Source organism: Canis lupus, chromosome 7, assembly GCF_011100685.1.
Source record: "Canis lupus familiaris isolate Mischka breed German Shepherd chromosome 7, alternate assembly UU_Cfam_GSD_1.0, whole genome shotgun sequence".
Taxonomy (NCBI): domain Eukaryota; kingdom Metazoa; phylum Chordata; class Mammalia; order Carnivora; family Canidae; genus Canis; species Canis lupus.
In genome coordinates this window covers 30,237,293-30,258,980 of record NC_049228.1, presented here as the reverse complement: position 1 = coordinate 30,258,980, position 21,688 = coordinate 30,237,293, and the positions used below count along the sequence as shown (strand labels likewise).

Below are 21,688 nucleotides of genomic sequence, written 5' to 3'. Positions count from 1 at the left end.
TTTTCTTTTTCTTTCCTTCTTTTTTTTTTTCTTTTTTTTTTCCAAGTTCTTTAGCATGGCATCATCAAGTTCCTTCTTGATGTGCCCCATGCCTACATTTCTCCATTCATCTACACGCTCCCAGTAATAGGCTCTTCTGATCACTCCATCTGTACCAGTCTACTTTCTATACCCAAACACACACATACTCAATCACACACACACACACACACACACACACACACACACACACACACATAACCCTTTCCACCTAAGCTGCTTAATGTTCTGCACAGAATTTATCCCAGACTGAAATCACAAATTTTCTTTACTTTCTTATTACTTGTCTTCTCCATTGTAGTATGAGCCTTGAAATGAAAGGGATCTCGCCTGTTTTATTTCCTGCTGTGTCCTTATACCTAAAACAGATTCTGGCACCATAGTGGGCGCCCCCAAAAACCCGTGTAATGAGCAAATTTCTTTAATAACCAGTTGGTTGTTCTCAGAACTAAATCTTGGCAAACTAGCACAGTAGATGGTTTGATTGGGTGGCTCTTGAAAAATCAAGTCCCAGGTATTACTCCTTCCCCAAACCCAGCTTTATATGCAGATAGTTGTTGCATGATAGTACTTGAATGGCACAGACAATACCCAGTTTACGCCTAACTATTTCTCTTTCTAATGTGTGAGTGCATTAAATTATACCTTTAAAGATTTTTTTTATACCTTTAAAGATTTGTTTCTTTGTACCCTCAAAGAATTTTAGTCTTAAAGTCTCTAATAAGATGCTGAATTGGAGGCCATAGAAACAAGGGGCTTAATTGTTAGATTTTAAGTTTGGATACAAATATCCTTCTAATAGGAAGTCTTCACTGTAGCCTGCCTAGGAAAATTTGGGAAGGGGACAAATGTTTTGAAAGGGTAGGTGGGAAAGCACTGGCTGGGGTCTGGATAGTGTGGCCTGGTACTTTCCTATCAAGGTTAGTGCATAGAAAATGATATAATAAAATCATTTAGACTAAATTGTAAGTAACTGATTAAGCAAATCATGGCCCATTTCCCTACTTGAAGCCATTGAAATTTTAAATGAAACTGGATAGGTAACATACATTTTGAGAGGAAAGAGGTCCTGCCTTGTATCACTGAAACGATGTCTCAGAATTCCATTGTCAAAATCCACTACAAGAGAGGGTGAGAATGCTATTTTGTTATAAAACAAATGCTTGGCAAATCTCAGGTGCTCACATTTTGATATTCATTTGGATGAATGAGTGGACGCTGAAGTTTTCTTAAGTTAACATGTTGGCTCAGAGGAAGAAGTAAGTAAACCCAGCTCCAGGGCTTAGGGAAAAGCCTTTTGAAAATGTATCCGTGCAAGGCAAATCATTCCTTGGCTAGGGTGAGGCATGGGGGCTGGAGAATCTACATTTTCTGAAGATGCCACGGTTGAGTTTGAAAAGGGATGCGTCTGAATAGGCTTAATAGGTTTAAGGGAGAGAACAGCAAGAATAAGGGCTTAGAAGTAGGGCTGAGTGCACGTGGGTAGAGCTGAGACAGGAGGTTCTGGAAATGAGGCCAGAAAGACAAGATTCGGGAGATGTCCTAGCATGAAGCCATCTTGTTCTGAGGCAACTGAAGCCAAAGTCATTAGTTAAGACGTTTGCCCAAGGATGCCCAAAACAGCACTGCAAAAGTGGATTTAATGCCAATTTCTCCCGTGTTGCTTCCACTATACCAGGGACCTAGAATAGGAAAGCCTTGAACTGTCCGAAGTCTGAAATTTTTGATAAGGAGTCTTAGTCAACAATTGTTAGATGTCCACTTCTGAATCACGTAACATTTGGTGCTGGACCTCTCAATTCTAAGGGATTTCTGGGTTTTTGGCCTCAACAGAAAAACATACGGCATTTTCTCTGCACGCTGATTCGCCAACATGGACGTAATCACAGCACTTTGCGAGTTCTGTAAAGATCTTGTTGAATTCGCCTCCATCACGGCCGTTCTGTGAAAATACTCCCAGGTGACGTCATCCAAGCAGTCTGGCGGGAGGGGCGGTGCGTCATTGACCTCACCCCCTGCCGCCGAAGCCCCGCCCCTCAGTAGTTTCGCCCCCTTTTTTGTTTTCCGGTGCCTCGTGACGTAAGACGTAGGTCACGCAACATTAGCAACTGGCCCCGGAAGTAAAGCTCGAAGAGGCGGAGAATGCGGAAAGGAGGGCCGGCGTCCGGGTAGGGCGGCAGGGGGCGGGGCGGCAGGGGCCGGGCATGGTAACGGCTCGGAAGCCGAGGGGGCTGGGCCTGGCGGAGGCGGAGAAACCCGTGTCTGCCTTCGCCGCCGCTGCCGCCGCTCGTCCAGCGTGTTCCGTGAGGTCAGCGCCGGCGCCGCCTCGGCCATGATGATCCACGGCTTCCAGAGCAGCCACCAGGACTTCTCCTTCGGGCCCTGGAAGCTGACGGCGGCGAAGACCCACATCATGAAGTCAGCGGATGTGGAGAAGTGAGGCTCCGGGGCTCCGGGACTCGGGGCGCGGGCCGGGAGCTGGGCCTGGGCGGGAGGCAGGGCGAGCCGCGCGCAGCCAACCCCCGGGGGCGGGGGCTCCGTCCCTGAGGATGGGACCCTCGCGCGACGCGGAGAGAATCCTGGCGCCACCCCTGTCCTTCGGCGGGGGTCGCCTGGCGTGCGTTCGTGCAACTGTCAGTCCGCCCGGGTTTGAGCGGAGCGTGACTGTGCTGGTGGACTTCGCCCTCGCCGGACGTCCCTACCTGTCCCAGCCTGCGGCTCCTTTCCACCGTTTCTTTCCGGGCGGGGGCGGGGGCGCGGGTGGTGGTGGTGGCGGTGGTGGCGGGGGCGATACTTGTGCTTGGTTTTTAGAATGTCAGGTGCTGTGCCAGGACTTGAGATACGAAAGGTGGAAGAGCCTCTGCTTCCAGGAATGCAGCCTTATGGGAGAGCCAGGCCTTTGTAACACCGTGTGAATAACTGAATAACATCTTTATCAAGATGTACAGGCGGGATTATTTGAGACCGTTGGGAGGCACACGGGCTCCGGGAAATTCGGATGCCTGAGTGAATCTGGATAAAGTCGACGGGATGGGGTGGGGATGGGCGCACGTGTGAAGCCCCGAGGCCAGGCATGGTGCGAGCCGTGCGGCGTTTGTGACGCCTGAACTGAATTTGGACAGAGCTTGGGGGCGTCGGGGACACGTGTAAAGCCAGGAGCGCGAGCCTGGGTTTTTTTTTGAAGAACCGTTTGTTTCTGTGTGGTTGCAGCGTGGGGTTCCAGAGGGGGAGTAATGGGAAGTGGGAGGTAGGGCCCAGGGGAGTGGAGATGGAGGGAATTTGTAGGCCAGGCTAAGGAGTTAGTATTGTGTGTGACTACCACCGGTGTGATTTTATACAAAGGAGTGACATTGTCAGATGTATACTCTGAAAGATTTCTCTGCGGGTGATGTAGAGGATGGATTGGAGGGCTGCAGGACTGGGAAAGGAGACCCGTTAGAAGAGGAGGCAAAAGGGAGGTTTTAGAAGGTTAGGTACCTGGATTTGATGGTTGACAGCAAGAGGGAAGAAGGAGGAGGAGTCTATAGTGATGACAAGATTTCTTGCTTGAGCTATTGCACGGGAAGCTTTGTCATTGAACAAGGTGAGAAATAGGAGGAAGAACAGATTGGGGCAATGATTGAATAGAGGATGAGTTGAGATCGCCGAACTGTGTGAGTTGTGTGGGGGTCATAAAGTGACCGTGCGGCAAGCATTTATCTTGGACCTCAACATGACTGTCCATGGGTTTAGGTTTGGGTATCATCAGCTTGTATGGCACCTGGAGCCTTGGGAGCGGACTAAATCTTGTAGAAGTCATCCAGAAGAAAAGGAAAAAGTTACGGGATGGTAGTGTAGGGCACACTTGAGATTTAGGCAGAGGTAAGTGACCAGGGAGTCATGAAAGGATGTTTAGCAGTGTAAATTAGAGACTAATTATTTTACATATATAACTGGAATATTTTGTAGGATCACCAGATTTTTCCGGATATACTGGGGAAAATTCAGAGAATCACATCTCATATTATTTCATATACATTGTTCAGTAGTTACAATTTACTTAATTGGATGTTTTTTATGGAATATTTATTCCAGTATACTCAATCTAAATCCTATTAAATTTTTAAAGTGTTTAATATTTTCTTTTTTTAAAAGATTTTATTTGTTCATGAGAGACACACACACACACATAGAGAGAGAGAGGCAGAGAGACACAGGCAGAGGGAGAAGCAGGCTCCATGCAGGGAGCCCAACGTGGGACCAGATCCCAGGACTCCAGGATCACACCCTGAGCCAAAGGCAGGCGTTAAACTGCTGAGCCACCCAGGGATCCCCTAATATTTTCTTTTTAAAAATTTTGTTTTATTGTAGTAGGAACACTTAACATGAGATCCTCATTCTTAAATTTTTTTCCCCTTGGAAGTTTGTGCTTTTTTCTTGGAAATATGTGTGTATATATATTTACATCTATATCTTTATCCATTCATCTTTCGATGGATACCCAGGTTGCTTTCATATCTCAGCTATTGTAGATAATGCTGCAGTGGACATAGAGTGCATGTATTTTTTTTTTCAAATCAGCGTTTTTATTTAGTTCAAATAAATACCCAGAAGTGGAATTGCTGAATTATATGGTAGTTTTGTTTTTAATTTTTTGAGGAACCTCTAGGGTTCTTCAAATCGCTGTACCATTTTGCATTCCCACCAACAGGGTGGGAGGGTTCCCTTTTCTCCACATCCTCACCAACACTTGTTATTTCTCGTCTTTTTAATAATAGCCATTCTCACAGGTGTGAGGTGATATCTCATTGTGGTTTTGATTTGCATTTCCTTGATAATTAGTAATGTTCAACATCTTTTCGTGTGTCTCTGTGTCTTTGGAGAAATGTCTTTTCAGCTGCTCTGCCCATTTCTAGATTGTTTTTGTGTGTGTGTGTGTATTGAGTTGTGTGAGTTCTTTATATATTTTGGATATTAATCCCTTATTGAGTATATCACTTGCAAATATCTGCTGTTCAGTAGATTGTCTTTTCATTTTATTGATGATTTCCTTTGCTCTGCAAAAGCTTTTTAGTTTTACATACTCCCATTTATTCTTGTTTTTGTTGCTCTTGCTTGAGGAGACATATCCACAAAATATTGCTAAGACTGATATGAAGGAGCTTATTGCCTAATGCTTTCTTCTAGAAGTTTTATAGTTTCTGGTCTTACATTTATTTTTTTTAAAGATTAAAAAATTTTTTTATTCATGAGAGACAGAGAGAGAGAGAGGCAGAGACATAAGCAGAGGGAGAAGCAGGCGCCCCATGCCCCACAAGGAGCCCGAAGTGGAACTTGATCCTGGACCCTGGGATCATGCCCGGGGCCGAAGGCAGACGCTCAACCGCTGAGCCACCCAGGCGTCCCTGGTCTTACATTTAGGTCTTTAATCTATTTTGAATTTATTTTTGTGTATAGTGTAAGGAAGTAGTTCAGTTTCCTTCTTTTGCATGTGATTTTCCAGTTTTCCCAGCATCATTTATTGAAGAGACTGTTTTTTCCTCATTGTATGTTCTTGCCTCCTTTGTCAAAGATTAATTGACCATATAAGTGTGGGTTTAAAGATTTATTTATCTGAGAGAGAGAGATCATGTGAGTGGACATGCAAACAGGGAGGAGGAGGAGCAGACGGAGTGGAGGAGGAGCAGACGGAGTCAAGCAGACTCCCCCCTATTGCCGAGTCTTATGTGGGGGTCAGTCTCACAACCCTGAGATCATGACCTGAGCTGAAATCAAGAGTCAGAAGCTTAACCACCTGGGCCACCCGGGAATTCCATAAGTGGGTTTATTTCTGGACTCTCTAGTCTGTTTCATTGATCAATGTGTATGTTTTTGTGCCAGCACCACACTGTTTTGGCTATTATAGCTTTGTAGTATAGATTGAAATTAGGAAGCATGTTACCTCTAGCTACTTTCTCAAGATTGCCTTGCTATTCAGGGTCTTTTGTGGTTCTCCTCTTAACAAATTTTTAAGTGTATAATACATCATTATTAATTATGGTATAGTGTTGTACAGCAGATCTCTAGAGCTTATTCATCTTACTTGACTAAAGATTTATGTCTATTGATTAGTAACTTATTCCCGCCGCCAGCCTCTAGCAATCACCATTCCACTGTTTGATTCTACAAATTTGACTATTATTATTTTTAAAAAGCCTTTACTTATTTATTTATATATTTATTTATTTTATATATAGAGAGAGCATGTGCGAGCAGGGGAAGGGGCAGAGGCAGAGAAGGAGAGAGAATCTCAAGCAGACTATGCGCTGAAGCGCAGAGCCCAGCTTGGGGCTCAGTCTCTCAACTCTGAGATTATGACCTTAGCCAAAATCAAGAATTTGGCATTTAACCAATTTAGCCACCCAGACACCTCAAAATTTGACTATTTTAGGTACCTCATATACATAGAATCATGTAGTATTTGTCTTTCTGTGACTGGCTTATTTTACTTAGCATAATGTCCTCAAAGTTCATCCATGTTGCATATTGCAGGATTTCTTTCCTTTTTAAAGATTGCCTTGTATTCCATTGTATGTATAAATCATGTTTTCTTTATCTCTATATCTGTGGATGGACACTTAGGTTGTTTCCAGATCTTGGCTATTGTGAGTAGTGTTGTAGTGGACATAGGAAGGTTAATTTCTCTAGCACTTAGTATTTTCTAGCTCCTAATAACTAAGAATAAATTTTATTCACATTTATGATGAAAAATTAACATTATTAGATATCATACTAAAGATGTAACTTAAAATGTTAGATCACTGATATATATACATTCAGTTTTTTTCTTACTATTGTATCATAATCATTTTTTCTACTTTATTATATTTTCTCTTTAAACATTTCTGATGATCCTATAATATTGCATCATATGGATATACTGTAGTTTATATAACCATTTATTTATTTATAAATGGACATCCAAGTACTTCTTTTTACTATTATAAATAAGATGGTTATGAGTATTAAAGTGTATAGCTTTTTTCTACACTGGGGATTCTCTCTCTTTTTTTTTTTTTTTTTTTAAGATTTTATTCATTTATTCATGAGGGACAGCGAGAGAGGCAGAGACATAGGAAGAGGGAGAAACAGGCTCGCTGCAGAGCCTGATGTGGTCTTGATCCCAGAACTCTGGGGTCATGCCCTGAGCCAGAGGCCAATGCTCAACTGCTGAGCCATCCAGGTGTCCCGGGGATTATTTCCTTATTACAGATTTCCCAAAACGGATATTTTGAGTCAATATAAATTTAAGTTCTTGGTACTTATTGCTCAATTGGTGCCCCAGTGGACAGAATGTACATTGACACAGTCCTTCCAGAAATCCATGTAAGCAAGTGCTGGTTTCCCTCATTAGTACTGGCGCTTTTGCCGTCATCACCACCTTTTAAAACTTGTGACAAGTTGAAAATTATATTAGAAAAGTTGTTTTCTTACAGGAAACAGGCTAATATAATTGTTGTGGAAGAACAAAAAGTCTATCAGAAACATGAAGCTTATGGAACCATAATACTGTGGTACCTTAAGTCATCTCCTAGGCAGTCGTAGTAGAATTAGAACCTGTATTTATTCTTGATAAATAATAGAAGTGGTGGTGGGCCTTCTGTGATCCAGGGGTGAAACAGATGTTTCTAATAAGAATCAGTATTTTTTCTTTTGTTTAATTTGTTCATGCAGGATTTTTTTGCTTATTTGTTTTTAATATATATGCAAGATTTAATTGGTATATATGATTAGAAATAGATCTAAAACAATTGGAAAAAGGGTAATTATGGTCTTAGGATATGTATAGATCCTTTGTTGGCTTTATGTAAGAATATATCTTTCAATATGATGTTATTTTACCTTACCTAACAATAATAGCTGTGTAGCTATTCAAAAATCCAGAAGTCTTAAAAAAGAAAATGGAAAAGAAAGGCTTCTGATCTGCTAGAGTATCTGTCATCTTGCACTGAAGTCTTGTGCTTTCTTTTGGTCCCTTAGAACTTCACTCAGAGCACATTCATTTTTATTTATTTTTTTTTTAAATATTTTTGAGAGAGGGTAGTTGTTTTTTTTTTTTTAAGATTTATTTATTTATTTATTTATTTATTTTTTAAATTTATTTATTTATTTTTAATTTTTATTTATTTATGATAGTCACAGAGAGAGAGAGAAGCAGAGACACAGGCAGGGGGAGAAGCAGGCTCCATGCCGGGAGCCCGATGTGGGACTCGATCCCGGGACTCCAGGATCGCGCCCTGGGCCAAAGGCAGGCGCTAAACCGCACTCAGAGCACATTTAAACTTTTGCCTCTGTTGCACACTTTGTGATTATAACATATGGAACTATCACCTGACTTTTGGTTATGCGTAGGTTAGCTGATGAATTACATATGCCATCTCTCCCTGAAATGATGTTTGGAGACAACGTTTTAAGAATCCAGCATGGCTCTGGCTTTGGGATTGAGTTCAATGCTACAGATGCATTAAGATGTGTAAACAACTATCAAGGAATGCTTAAAGTAGCCTGTGCTGAAGAGTGGCAGGAAAGCAGGTGAGAATCCGGGCAGTTACGGGTTAAATGAAAAAGAAAAGTGGAAAGACATCTTCAGTCATGTTTTGTGTATTTTATTAGAGTGAAAGGCAAGTGTTATTATTAAACTTGGTAGTTCAATCATTCTAGGATTCATTTTTCTCTTCCATAAAATGGAGATTAGTTACTCCACCTATTGAATACTTGTTGAGTTAATTGAATTACAGTTGAGCTGAGCTATGTAAGGTTTACATTTTTTGAGCTTTCAGTGTTCTTTAGTGAAGAGGGGGTACACTGTGTACTTTAATGTTCCTGTTTTTGAGAAAAATGTTTACTTGTGATTTGCATTGTAAATGTGAGGAACTTTGAAATAGAGAAAAATGTATTTTCTTTGATAATCAAATTAGCAATTATTATCTATTATGTACTAGGTACCTTGGAGGAATCAACTTTTAAACCATGCCCTTAGGCAGTATACAGACTAATGGGAGAGACTTTATCAGCTATGACAAGTTTAACAACAAATATGCAGGAAAAAAAATATGCAGGAAAAACAAGAAAGATCTTGTATTAGTGAATTTTGGCAAATATATATATTAGGATATTTATATTATTCGTAGAGTGTAATTTGGTGTGTTATATGAATACAGATGGTCTATATTCTGCATCACTGATTATAATCCTTCTCATTTTGATATTTGAGGACGGAGGGTGAACACTCCAAGGAAGTTATTAAACCATACGATTGGACCTATACAACAGATTATAAGGGGACATTACTTGGAGAATCACTTAAGTTAAAGGTAAATCTTATTTTTTGCTTTTATGATAAAGTCAATAATTGTCTTGGGCAGTCTCAGCATTAGAACTTTTTAATGGTTATTTTTGCTGCTACTTTCATCCCACTTTCTATTGAGGAAAGCTTTAGAACCTAATGTGAAGGGATTTTGCTTTTTGATTATAAGCAAAAGATAAGAAGGCCATAGTGGAATAGTTTTTATTCTCAAAGTATGTTTAGTAGCAATAGCAAACTGCCTTGATGTTACCATTATTTTTCAAGAAGCATTAAAATATGTATCTGCCCTTGGTATAATGAATTAGGCGACTTAGAACCTGCTGGTTAGCAGCTTACAATTGTACAGATGAACAGGAAGGTGGGCAGATAGGACTTCTGGTCAGACAGCTTGGGTCTTTGTCCTGCTTGCACTGTCTGGGGCCTGGTATGACTCTAGGAAGCTACTTACTCTGAGTCTCAACTTTCTTAGTAAATTGGGTAAACAGAAACAATGACCTCCCAATAGAGTTTTGATATGAGCTAATTTGTGGGAAAGCTCTCGATAAATTCTAAAGCTCTACATTAATCATGCATCTGTGTAAACTGTGCTTAAGAAGAGATTGACTTTATGGTGAATGACGCTGGGAAAGTGGAATTGGTATGTCTCATATTAGGAACTTAGCTGCATTTTGAAATCCTACAGTTTGATTGAAATGAAGAAAATTTGGCTTAGGTTGCATTCTCTAATGATCACATTCAATTACAGAGAACAAAATCATTTTAGTGTAAATAAAGTAATTATTAGAGACCCTATATCATATGTTGGCTCTTAGACAGAAATGTTAAGGAGATAGAGCTATGTATGGGCTCCTTGTCTCTGCAGAGATCTTTAGAGTCTTGGAAAGACAGAAGTTCATGGAAGGAACTCTGTTCTCTTTAGTTTCTGCCTCTCATGTAATCCAGGGTTTAACTGTTTTTCTCTGCTGCTTCCAAGACAATATACATTTTTAGAGAGAACATGTATGCATTTATTCATTCATTCACTCATTCTTGAGCTCTTCCTCTGAGCTATGCACTAATTCTAGGAGCTGTGGATACAGCAAAGAACAGAAATCCCTCCTTTATGGTCTAATGGGGAGCAAGGTTATTTCAGTCCCTAATACTTCCCAGAGTAATGTTCTTTCTTCTGATTGAGAAACTTTGTAAAGAACATAGTCCATCTGATCTTTCATTGCCAGGAATAAGGAAATGGGAACTTGTTTTATTCCTTTGTAGGAGTGATGACTTACAAAAGGCCTCCTGTGGGTTATGAAGTAGCATTAGCTGTGTTGGAGGAGCAAGAAGCACAGCAGTAGAAACAGGGAGGATGAGAGTTGGAGGTGAAAAGCACGTGTGTTCAGTACTCTTACTGACACATTCACCTGAGATGTAATTTGTTTTGAGGTATTGTTGACAAATGTCAGTGTGAACACCCCCTCACTGGTAGTAATGAGCTCAGGCTTTGGCAGGCCTGGGTTCAAATCCCAGAACCATTACTTAACTTGGAAAAGCAGTTTATTTATTTTTTATTTTATTATTATTTTTTAAAGATTTTATTTATTTATTTATGAGAGACAGAGATTGAGAGAGAGGCAGAGACACAGGCAGAGGGAGAAGCAGGCTCCACGCAGGGAGCCCGACGCGAGCGAGACTCGATCCCAGGTCTCCAGGATCAGGCCCTGGGCTGAAGGTGGCGCTAAACCGCCGAGCCTCCGGGGCTGCCCGGAAAAGCAGTTTAATCTTGCTAAACATTATTTATCACTTTGGTAAACTGGATAATAACAGTTGTAAGGAAATGATTATGTAAAGTGTTTAGCACAGTGTCTGTTACATAGCAAGAGTCCATAAATGGTAGCTGCTATTATTATTATGATAATATTATATCTCAAATGTCAAGGGAACTAAGTTAATATTGAAATACCAAGACCAAAATATTAGACTAGATATATGCCAAGATACTATCAAAAGATATATATTAGGTATTATTGAAATACCAAGACTAGATATATTGTTTATTTTTATTTTTATTTTTTTAAAGATTATTTATCTATTTATTCATGAGAGACACAGAGAGAGAGAGAGAGGCAGAGACATAGGCAGAGGGAGAAGCAGGCTCCATGGAAGGAGCCCGATGCGGGACTCGATCCTGGGTCCCCAGGATCATGCCCTGGGCTGAAGGTGGAACTAACCGCTGAGCCACCCGGGCTGCCCCTAGATATATTGTTTAAATATTTATATTTGCTTTATGATCTAAACAAGTTGATGGTTATGTTCGTTTATTGCCCTAAAAAATCAAGTAACTGTTTTCTAGGCAAAACTGTTAGAACTTTGTTGCTTAATCCTCAAAATAACCTTATATCATAGGCATTCTTATCCTCATTTTGCGGATGAAGAAATGGGTTCAAGATCTTAAAGTATGTATCTCTTAACAACATAATACCAATGTGGTAGCTTATTGTTAAGCATGTTTGTTGTATGGGGAAGATCATCCTATAGGAACATTTTCTGCTTTTGACTTTCTCGATATGTAAGGATTTTTTAACCTATATCATTACTTGGGATTTTAAATTATTTAATTCTTCACCTTTTCTGAAAACAAAAGTCCTGTTATGTATAGAAAATATATGCCCATGGAAGAGAATATATTTTATATGAATAATAAGAATGTCACAGAATGAGACATTAGAATGAAGCCTTTCCTTTTGGCCTTAAATTCTTGCCTTTTAATTGCTGGAGGCTGCTGGTGTGTGTGTGTGTGTGTGTGTGTGTGTGTGTGTGTGTAGCATTTCTCACCCTTCTTGGGTTGTTTTGCCGATTACTCTGTGAGTTGTAGCATAGTGTAAGAGAAGAAAGTCAGTCATAGACTTTTGTACTGCCTAGATTCAAATCCAGCCTTGCTATTTATTAGCTGGGCCACCCTCGGAACATCTCTGAGATTATGGTGTAAGAATGTTATGAGGTCAGATGCTTGATATGTACCTGACAATATGTGGTCGTTTTCTTCATTCCAGTTAAAAAATAAATTTACTTTCCAGGAGACTAGAAGTGGAAGACTGCCTCTTCTAGTTGTATTGCCTTTTAGGAATAGAATGTGTATGATGTCCATGCATTTAAAAAAGCATTTTTAGGGATGCTAAAAAAATGCTTTTTTAGGGATCCCTGGGTGGCTCAGCGGTTTAGCGCCTGCCTTCGGCCCAGGGTGTGATCCTGGAGTCCCGGGATCGAGTCCCATGTCAGGCTTCTGCATGGAGCCTGCTTCTCCCTCGGCCTGTGTCTCTGCCTCTCGCTCTCTCTTTCTCTATGTCTCTCATGAATAAATAAATAAAAATTAAAAAAAATAAAAATAAAAAAGCATTTAAAAAAAGATTTATTTGAAAGAGAGCGAGAAAAAGAGATAGCTGGAGCCGGAGGAGGGGCAGAGGGAAAGGGGAAGAGAGAATCTTCAAGTTGACTCCCCACTGAGCCTGGAACTAGACAGGCTCGATTCCAGGCCCCTGAGATCATAACCTGAGCTGAAACCAAGAGTCAGATGCTTAGCTAACTGAGCCACCCAGGTGCCCCTAAAAAAGCATTTTTTTTAAAAGCATGTTGGAACATTTGCAAATTCATTCAGTGTAAATTAATATTTTGAACTATTTTCCTCTTTCCTTTTTTTTACTGTAATAAAAAACATATTACAAAATTTGCCATCTTAACAATTTCTATGTATATTAACTTAGTGTTAAGTGTAATCATATTGTTGTGCAACAATTTCCAGAACTTTTTCATGGTGAAAAACAAACTCAGTATCTGTTAAACAATAACTCCCCACTTCCTCCTCCCCCAGCCCCTGGCAACCACCATTCTATTTTCTGTTTCTATGAATTTGACTACTCTAGATACTTCAGATAAGTGGAATCATACAATATTTGTCTTTTGTGACTGGCTTATTTCACTTAGCATAGTGTCCTTAAGGTTCATCAGTATAACACGTGTCAGACTTTCCATCATATTTAAGGGTGAATAATATTTCTGTATACTTGTATACCATATTTTATTTATCCACTTATTCATCAATGAGCATTTGGGTTGCTTGTCCTTGGCTATAATAGTGCTATGGACATAGGTGTGCAAAAATCTCTTTGAGATCTGGCTTTTAGTTTTTTGGTTATATACCCAGAAGTGGAATTGCGGGATCACATGACAATTCTTTTTTAATCTTTTGAAGAACCTTCATACTGTTTTCTACAGTGACTGAACCATTTTATATTTCCATCAACAATGTATGAGGAATTTTGATTCGTACTTCTCTAATGATTAGTGATGTTGAGCATCTTTTATATGCTTATTGGCCATTTATATATGATCTTTAATATCTTCAGCTTTTCAAAGTACATTTTTAAGGGGGACTGTATAGACTTAAACATTGGAAATGAATGGACTTTATTAGTCTAAGGCAAAAGGAGCGATAGAAGTATCATATCCTAGTTGATAAAGTTTTTTTCCACAGGGGTATGGGTTAACAATTCTTTTTTTTTTTTTTAAGATTTTATTTATTTATTCATGAGAGACACACAAAGAGAGGCAGAGACATAGGCCGAGGGAGAAGCAGGCTCCCTGCGGTGAGCCTGATGTGGGACTCGATCCCAGGACCCCAGAATCACAACCTGAGCCAAAGGCAGACTCTCAGCCACTGAGCCACCCAGGTGTCCCTGGGTTAACAATTCTGATATTATTTCATTTTGCAAGATGAAAAAGTTCTGGAGATCTGTTTGACATCAATGTGAGTATAGTCAACATTACTGAATTATAAACTTAAAAATGGTTAAGATGGTAGATCTCATGTTACATAGTTTGGCTGCAATTAAAAAAAAAGTTAAACATAGAGATACCGTATAACATGCAATTCTGCTCCCTTGGTTTACATTCAAGAGAATTGAAAACATATCCATGCAAGAACTTGTACCCCACTGTTCATGGCAGCATTATTCATAATAGCTAAAATGTGGAAAACACCCAAATAATCATCAGTGGATAAGTAGAACTGGTGTATCTAGACAGTGGAATATTATTTAGTCTTGAAAAATGAGTGAAATGCAATACGTGCTGCAACATGGATGAAACTTGAAACATGCTAAGTGAAAGAAGTCAGACACAAAACACACATGTGTGATTCTAGAATGATTTACAGAGAAGGCAAATTTGTAGAAACAGAAATTAGAATAGTGGTTTCCAGGAGCTAGGGAGTTACTGCTAATTAAGGTATGGGAGTTTCTCTTTGGGATAATGCAGTGTTCTGGAGTTAGATAGTGGTGAGGAATGTACAATCTTGTGAAAATACTAAAAACCACCGAATTGTACACTTTCAAAATGTGAACCTTGTATAGTATTGAAGTTATATCTTAATTTTTTTAAAAAAAGAAAAAAATCACTGTATAACAGCAACTTCACTATATGTTCCTAATGGTATGTACTATAGAAACAAAAAGAAAATATTTTTTCTTATATGTATTACATATATATAAAGATAAATATATATCTTTACACACACAAACCACTTGATTTTTTTTTTTTAAGATTTTATTCATTTATTCATGAGAGAGAGAGAGAAGCATCAACACAGGCAGAGGGAGAGGTAGGCTTCTTGCAGGGAGCTGACATGGGACTTGATCCCGGGACTCCAGGATCAGGCCCTGGGCTAAAGGCGGCACTAGACCGCTGAGCCACCCGGGCTTCCCAAACCACTTAATTTTTAAAGAGGAAATTTTTAAGAAGGAAATTTAACATAGGGTTCTTAGCATTTACCATTGATTAACTTTGTACAATAAACTAAAAATATTTTTATAAGTCGAGTAATTTCCTTATCATAAGCCTTCATCTGATGTGAGGGAGGTCCTATTTGAAAGAGGTGAGTAGGACTCACTTTTCTTGTAAGGTATCAAGAATGTTTGTAGTATCCCATATCTTTTTTAAGCCAATAACTCAGAAAACACGAAGGTACAGTTTAATGAATTGTGAAATGTAGCCACCCAGGAAAAGAAATAAAATGCTGCAAGCACCCTCCAGCAGGACCCTTCCTGATCACAATTCTTTTTAAAAAATATGTTCTGGTATGATTTGAATTTTTTTACTTTAGCCTTTATTTCCTTGGAACTAGTGTGCATTGTTGTTTTACAGCTTTGGCCTCATTTTCAGTATCTGGAGTCCCTAAGGTCTTTTATTGTCTTGTTATTTCTGTTAGTTCTGGTTTATGGTGTCTAAGCTCCTAATACATCTCCTTATTTTTGTTTAAATCCCAAGATGATGATTTTTTTTTTCCTCAGAAGAGATTTTTGTCATTTCTAACAGTCACCTGAGGATATATATTTTTTAAATATTTTATTTATTTATTCATGAGAGACACAGAGAGGCAGAGGCACAGGCAGAGGGAGAAGCAGGCTTCCTGTGAGGAGCCCAATGCAGGACTCGATCCCAGGACCCCGGGATCACAACCTGAGCTGAAGTCAGACATTCAGCCACTGACCCACCCAGGCGTCCCCATCTGAGGGTATTCATGTCAAGGACATAGTTCTACAAACATTCTGTAAAGATAGTAAATGTTGTAGATTTTGAGGTTTATAGAGTTTATGATACAGCTGCTCAGCTGTGCTACTGTAGTTGAAAGCAGCCATAGACAATAAGTAAATTAATAGACAGGGCTTTGTTTTGTAAACTTTTACTTAGGAACATGGAAATTTAAGTTTCAGATAGTGAAATATATATGAATTCATATATATATTCATAAAATGAATTTGAATTTCATGTGTCATGAAATATTATTTTTAAAAAATTTAGCTGCTTTTTCCAGTTATTTAAGAACAGTAAAAATGATTCTTAGCTCACAATTCATGCAAAAATAGGTGATGGACCACATTTGGCCACATTTGGCCCAAGGTTTGGGACCAGTATTTGAGTTTACTGGGCTGGTAATATAGGAAGTTGTGAAACCAGTGTTGCATTAGAAGGTATCATCCCAAGATTGGGAGGGGCGCAGGGAATTCTCCCCGGTCCTTCCATTGAGCAGCAATGGAGCCAAAAACCTAGCAGAGCTGAGCTTCTCCCCTAGATCAGCCATTCCAGATACCTCCAGGCCCAAACCAACCAACTCCAGGCTCACTTGCACTTTTTCTGGGCTCCAGTCCTCTTTCAGAGCTCAGTCTAGTAATTCTTCGGCATCTTGACCATTTGATGTTTTTAAAAAGTTACTGTTTTTCATCCAGGTTTTAAGTTGTCTTCAGCAAGAGGATTTGTCTGGGTTTTTTATTCTGACATTGTTAGAAGCCAGAAGTGTTTGATCTGTTTTAAATGTAGCTGTTAGTTTTGGGGTTTTCCCTCTTTTCAGATTCCTGAGTTTAGGGAGGACATAAATAGAATTGAAGAAGAGAAAAGAGAAAAAGAAAATATGTTTTAAATGTATTTGTTCTTACAAATGAAGAAGATAGTGTGAATTAAATATAATGAGTATCCCTAACCCATGTTTTATCTAATTGTTTTCTTTCTCTTTCAAATATTTTATAAGAATGTTTTCTATTTTATTTTTACACTTTATATTTTATAAGAATATTTCAAAAGTAAATGGCAAAAGCTATAGATTCATTTTCACTGGTCACTTATGAAGGTATATATGAAATACTAGTGAAATATTAGCCTTTTACTAATGAGAAAATTGATAGAATGATTGGTTGATTTTTTGGAAGTCAGGTGTTTTTATAAGGAGGATCTTACAAATGTGTTCCTTTGTAAAGCTAAATAAAAAGTAAGGAATTAAGGGGATCCCTGGGTGGCTTAGCGGTTTAGCGCCTGCCTTCAGCCCAGGGCGTGATGCTGGAGACCCAGGATCGAGTCCCACATCGGGCTCCCTGCGTGGAGCCTGCTTCTTCCTCTGCCTGTGTCTCTGCCTCTCTCTCTCTATCTCTCATGAATAAATAAATAAAGTCTTAAAAAAAAAAAAGTAAAGAATTAAGAAGTTGTGTTTATTTAATATTGACTAAAGTTTTATGCTCTTGGGCAGTCCTAGAAGCACCAGCTTTTGTCTTAAATAGAATACAAACATACAGGTGACCAAGACGTTGGTTGTATGCTGCCCTATTGCCGCTCCTCATCTCCCTTCCCACTCCCAGTTTTCTCCTTTGTATGTAGTCTCAGGTCTGCTCCAGATACATTTTGGAATAAAATTACAGAGAGCTTTAGCTCTCTGTGAGTGAGTGAACATGGAAGAATTATGGACATTTTTTCACCTCTTGGAACTCCTATACACACTGCTACTTTCTTTTTATCATAATCTTTCCCCTCTACATCATATAATACTCCTTTAGACTATTCCTTTTTTTTTTTTTTAATTTTTTTTTAATTTTTATTTATTTATGATAGTCACACAGAGAGAGAGAGAGAGGCAGAGACACAGGCAGAGGGAGGAAGCAGGCTCCACGCACCAGGAGCCTGATGTGGGATTCGATCCCGGGTCTCCAGGATCGCGCCCTGGGCCAAAGGCAGGCGCTAAACCACTGCGCCACCCAGGGATCCCTCCTTTAGACTATTCCCCAGTCCATATAGTCTCTTGAACATCCTTTATCATGTTCTTCTAATTCTCATTCAGTTTTCTCAAACTATTCTCCATTTGGTAATGCTATCCATGAGTCAAACAAACTATTTCCTCATGGCGACTATGTAAAGTAAAATAATAGCTACTGTTTATTGAACACCTGTGGCTTGACAAGCATTGTTGTGCTTATTTATGATACAACTATGCCAAAGAATAGAAAAGCTGAACATTTTTTAGTGAAATTGGGTGGAGTAAGGAATGATCTCAGATCATACTCTACAGCTGTTAGGAGACACCTGGACTTAGTGAGCTGTGTATATGACCTGTCTTATTAACATTGTTGATCCTCTTGTTAAGTTCTGAATATGTGTGCCTGTGAGCCCCAAAATAATATAGTGGAAAAAATGACCAGCATCGTCTAAAGCCCTTTGGAATGCTAGGAGTTTTTCCCTCAGAATTTCTCTGAAAGTTCTTATTTACCTCATTATTTAAAGTACTATTTGTAAGTTCAGGGGAGCGAGGCTGGGAATCTAAAATATGTAACAAGATTCAAATGGGAATTTTTAAAGTTCCAGACCAGTGTTTTAAAAGTGGACTTTCACAGCACAAAACTGCTTTGGATGTCTATGACAGTAGTAGTTCATCACACTAATTTTCAGATGATTAATTTTCTCATAATCACAACAGAACACTTGATTTTAATTTGACTCATATGAAAGATGATGAATTTTGACTCTATGTTTTGTGAAGCTATAGTTCCAGCCATCTCTAGTATCTTTTTTTTTTCAGAAACAAGGAATGAATATAGCTCCTCTTTTGTGTCTACTGATGATAGCCAAACGTAGAACTGTGTGTCTGTCTATGCAGAAAAGGCTGGTAGGAAAGCTTTTCTTCTGTGTCTAGCTTTATAAATGTTTATGTGTTCCTTCTTAAATTTTTTCTTTCAGGTCGTACCTACAACAGATCATATAGATACAGAGAAATTGAAAGCCAGAGAACAGATTAAATTTTTTGAAGAAGTTCTCCTGTTTGAGGATGAACTTCATGATCATGGAGTTTCAAGTCTGAGTGTTAAAATTGTGAGTACTATGATTTTTGCTTCAAATTAACTACTTTCTTCCATTCTTACCATTGGTCAGAAATATAAGCCTCACTTAGAATCACACTGTCTTAATATGGTATCATGTGAAGTATCACTTGTGTCTAGAGTACATCTTCATATCCACTACAAAGTTCACAAAATCTTGGTATACTCCTAAGACTTTAGTTTAGCAGAATACTTTCTTTTAAGAGGTGTCTGGCTACTTTGTAGTTTGCTTACTATTTAACTTGAATGAAAATTATGACTTAATTTTCACTGTTGAATGAAATATTATATTGAAAGGATCTGCAGACAGCACCATGGATGTTAGAATTTCAGTGTACCAGAAATAGCACTTCCATCTTCAGCACAAAGGCGGAAACCAGAAACGACATTTGTAAATTCCCTTCTCCCTTTGTATTCTTTTCTATCTGGAGGACACACCACTTCCATTTACAATGTTATTGGTGGAACATGTTTAAAAAGAATAACAGGGGCACCTGGGTGGCTCATTGAGTTAAGCATCTGCCTTTGGCTCAGGTTATGATCCTGGGGTCCTGGGATTGAGCCCCATGTCGACCTGCTGGCTCAATGGGGAGTCTGCTTCTCCCTCTCCCCCCCTGCTCTCTCTCTCTTTCTCTCTCACTATCTTTCTCTCTTTCAAGTAAAATAAAAAATTTTTAAATCTTTTTAAAAATTAATTAAAATAATTAATTAAAAAAAAGTAATACATAGGTCATTAGAAGTTACTTCTATGTGTTTACAAGTAGGTCATAATTGGGGTTCTAACACTACAGAAAAACTTCAACTGAGACTTTGTATTACATGCCTTATCCCTCAAGACAAGCTAAAATGTCATGTCCTCTGTAAGGCACACAGCAGCTCTCCTAGGCAGAATTAAGTCTTCCTCTGCCAGACCCCTATAAATGCTTTTTTAAAACCCCTCAATTATAGCACTTACCATAAGGTCTGTCAAAGACAGGGCTCCAGCATCAGCAATTGTTCTTGGAGCATAATGATTGTAGATGTTGTGATTGAAATGATAAGGTATGAAAACAATAAATCAAAATAGCAATATAGTTTTAAAGTCAAGTTTTTCTATACAATCACAATTTTAGAATTATAATGAATGTGTAAAGAATCAGTTAATTTAATTTCTTTGTTTTGTAGACAAGGCCCAAAAGTTTAGTTTATCTAAGGTCATGAAACTAATTAGTGACAGTTTTCTTTGTACCATCTGATATATATCATTACCATTAGATAATTGTTTTATTAGTACCTTACTCCCTTGTTCACCTATAACCCCCCCCAATTTAGCTTTTGTCATTTAGATTTGTTCACTTTTCCAACTTACCCAGTCATGCACCTTTCCACTTGCCTACCCACCTACTATGACTAATTGACTATGTGGACTGTTCCTTATGAGTTCCTATATTTGGGTGCATTTGTATCCAAGTAGGTGGCTATTCCTTGATGTATACAAGTGGGTAGTTATATGGGGAGCACATGTGTTTTTGTGGATGAAGGAGTGGGAGAGGATGGGCCTAAATTATGTTTGTACCAGAGTAATAGTGACTAAGTCTCAAACTGAAGGTTAACATCATCTTAACATGTTCTTTTTTTTTTTTTTTACCTTGTATAACTCTTTATTTATTTTTTTTACAAGATTTATTTATTTGAGAGAGAGAGCGAGCATGCACAGGTGCAAGGAGGGGCAGAGGGAAGGGGCAGAGGGAGAGAGAGAATCTCAAGCCAACTCTGCACTGAGCTCCATAGCCTCACGTAGGGCTCAGTCTCATGAACCTTAGATCACGACCTGAGCCAAAACCAAGAATCCAATGCTCAACAGATTTCACCACCCAGACACCTTTGACCTCCCCTTGTCTTGTGTAATTTTAAAAGTTATGCGTGATAGATAGGGTTGTATTTTAAGAATGCCTGGAACGATTTCATTAGAATAGTGTCCGTTTTGGGATGGTTTCTTTCTAACAACCTAACCCATAGTGCTATAAATAAATGCCATAGCTCCTGGTTTAGTGGTAGGGTATGAACAGATGAAGTTCCCTTTATTTTTAAAAGATTTTATTTATTTATTTTAAAAGAGAATGCTTGCAGGAGACAGAGGAGGGACAGAGGGAGAGGGAGGAAGATAAGCAGATGGAGGAGCCAGAGGTGGGGCTTAACACAGGGCTCCATCGATTGCAAGACCCAGAGATCATGACCTAAGCCAAAATCAAGACCCAGATGCTCAACTGACTGAGCCACCCAGGTTCCCCCCCAAATGAAGTTTCTTCTATAGAAGCAAAGACTAGCCCGTTAAATATAAACATAGTTTATGGTGGTGCCTGGGAAGCTAAGGAAGCAGAGCTTTTCAAGAAGGTCATGAAGGTGGTCAGTATCATGCAGTAAAGAGATCTTAGAATGGGATGGTGTCCACTAGACTGAAAACCTTGTTTATTGGTTTTAGCAAGTAAGATATTGTTATTCATGCTGGCAAGTGCAGTTTAGGTTACATGGTGGGGGGGAGGGTGGTAAGTGAAAGATGTGGAGGTGGAGACAAACTTCCAAAAACCTTCCCTGGATGAAAAGAAACAGAAAATGTCTAAGAGAGGACAGGAGGTTGATGGAGGTGTGCATGCTTTTTGTTTTTTTAAATATGGGGAAG

General features: G+C 39.1%; 1 protein-coding gene across 4 annotated transcripts in view; it reads left to right on the top strand.

Annotated features, from left to right (window-relative positions):
• Positions 1 to 2,236: 2,236 nt before the first annotated feature.
• TIPRL (TOR signaling pathway regulator) overlaps positions 2,237 to 21,688 on the top strand; it is a 37,986-nt gene continuing 18,534 nt past the window's right edge. The window contains exons 1-4 of one of the 4 annotated variants that reach the window (XM_038542614.1): positions 2,237 to 2,475; positions 8,410 to 8,589; positions 9,272 to 9,371; positions 18,890 to 19,021. In XM_038542614.1, coding sequence (XP_038398542.1) covers positions 2,372 to 2,475; positions 8,410 to 8,589; positions 9,272 to 9,371; positions 18,890 to 19,021 — 516 coding nt within the window. In that variant the 5' untranslated portion in view covers positions 2,237 to 2,371. Of the gene's footprint in view, positions 2,476 to 3,283; positions 3,623 to 3,703; positions 3,901 to 8,409; positions 8,590 to 9,271; positions 9,372 to 18,889; positions 19,022 to 21,688 lie in introns of those variants that run through there. The other 3 variants (XM_038542613.1, XM_038542615.1, XM_038542616.1) reach the window with 3 other exon arrangements.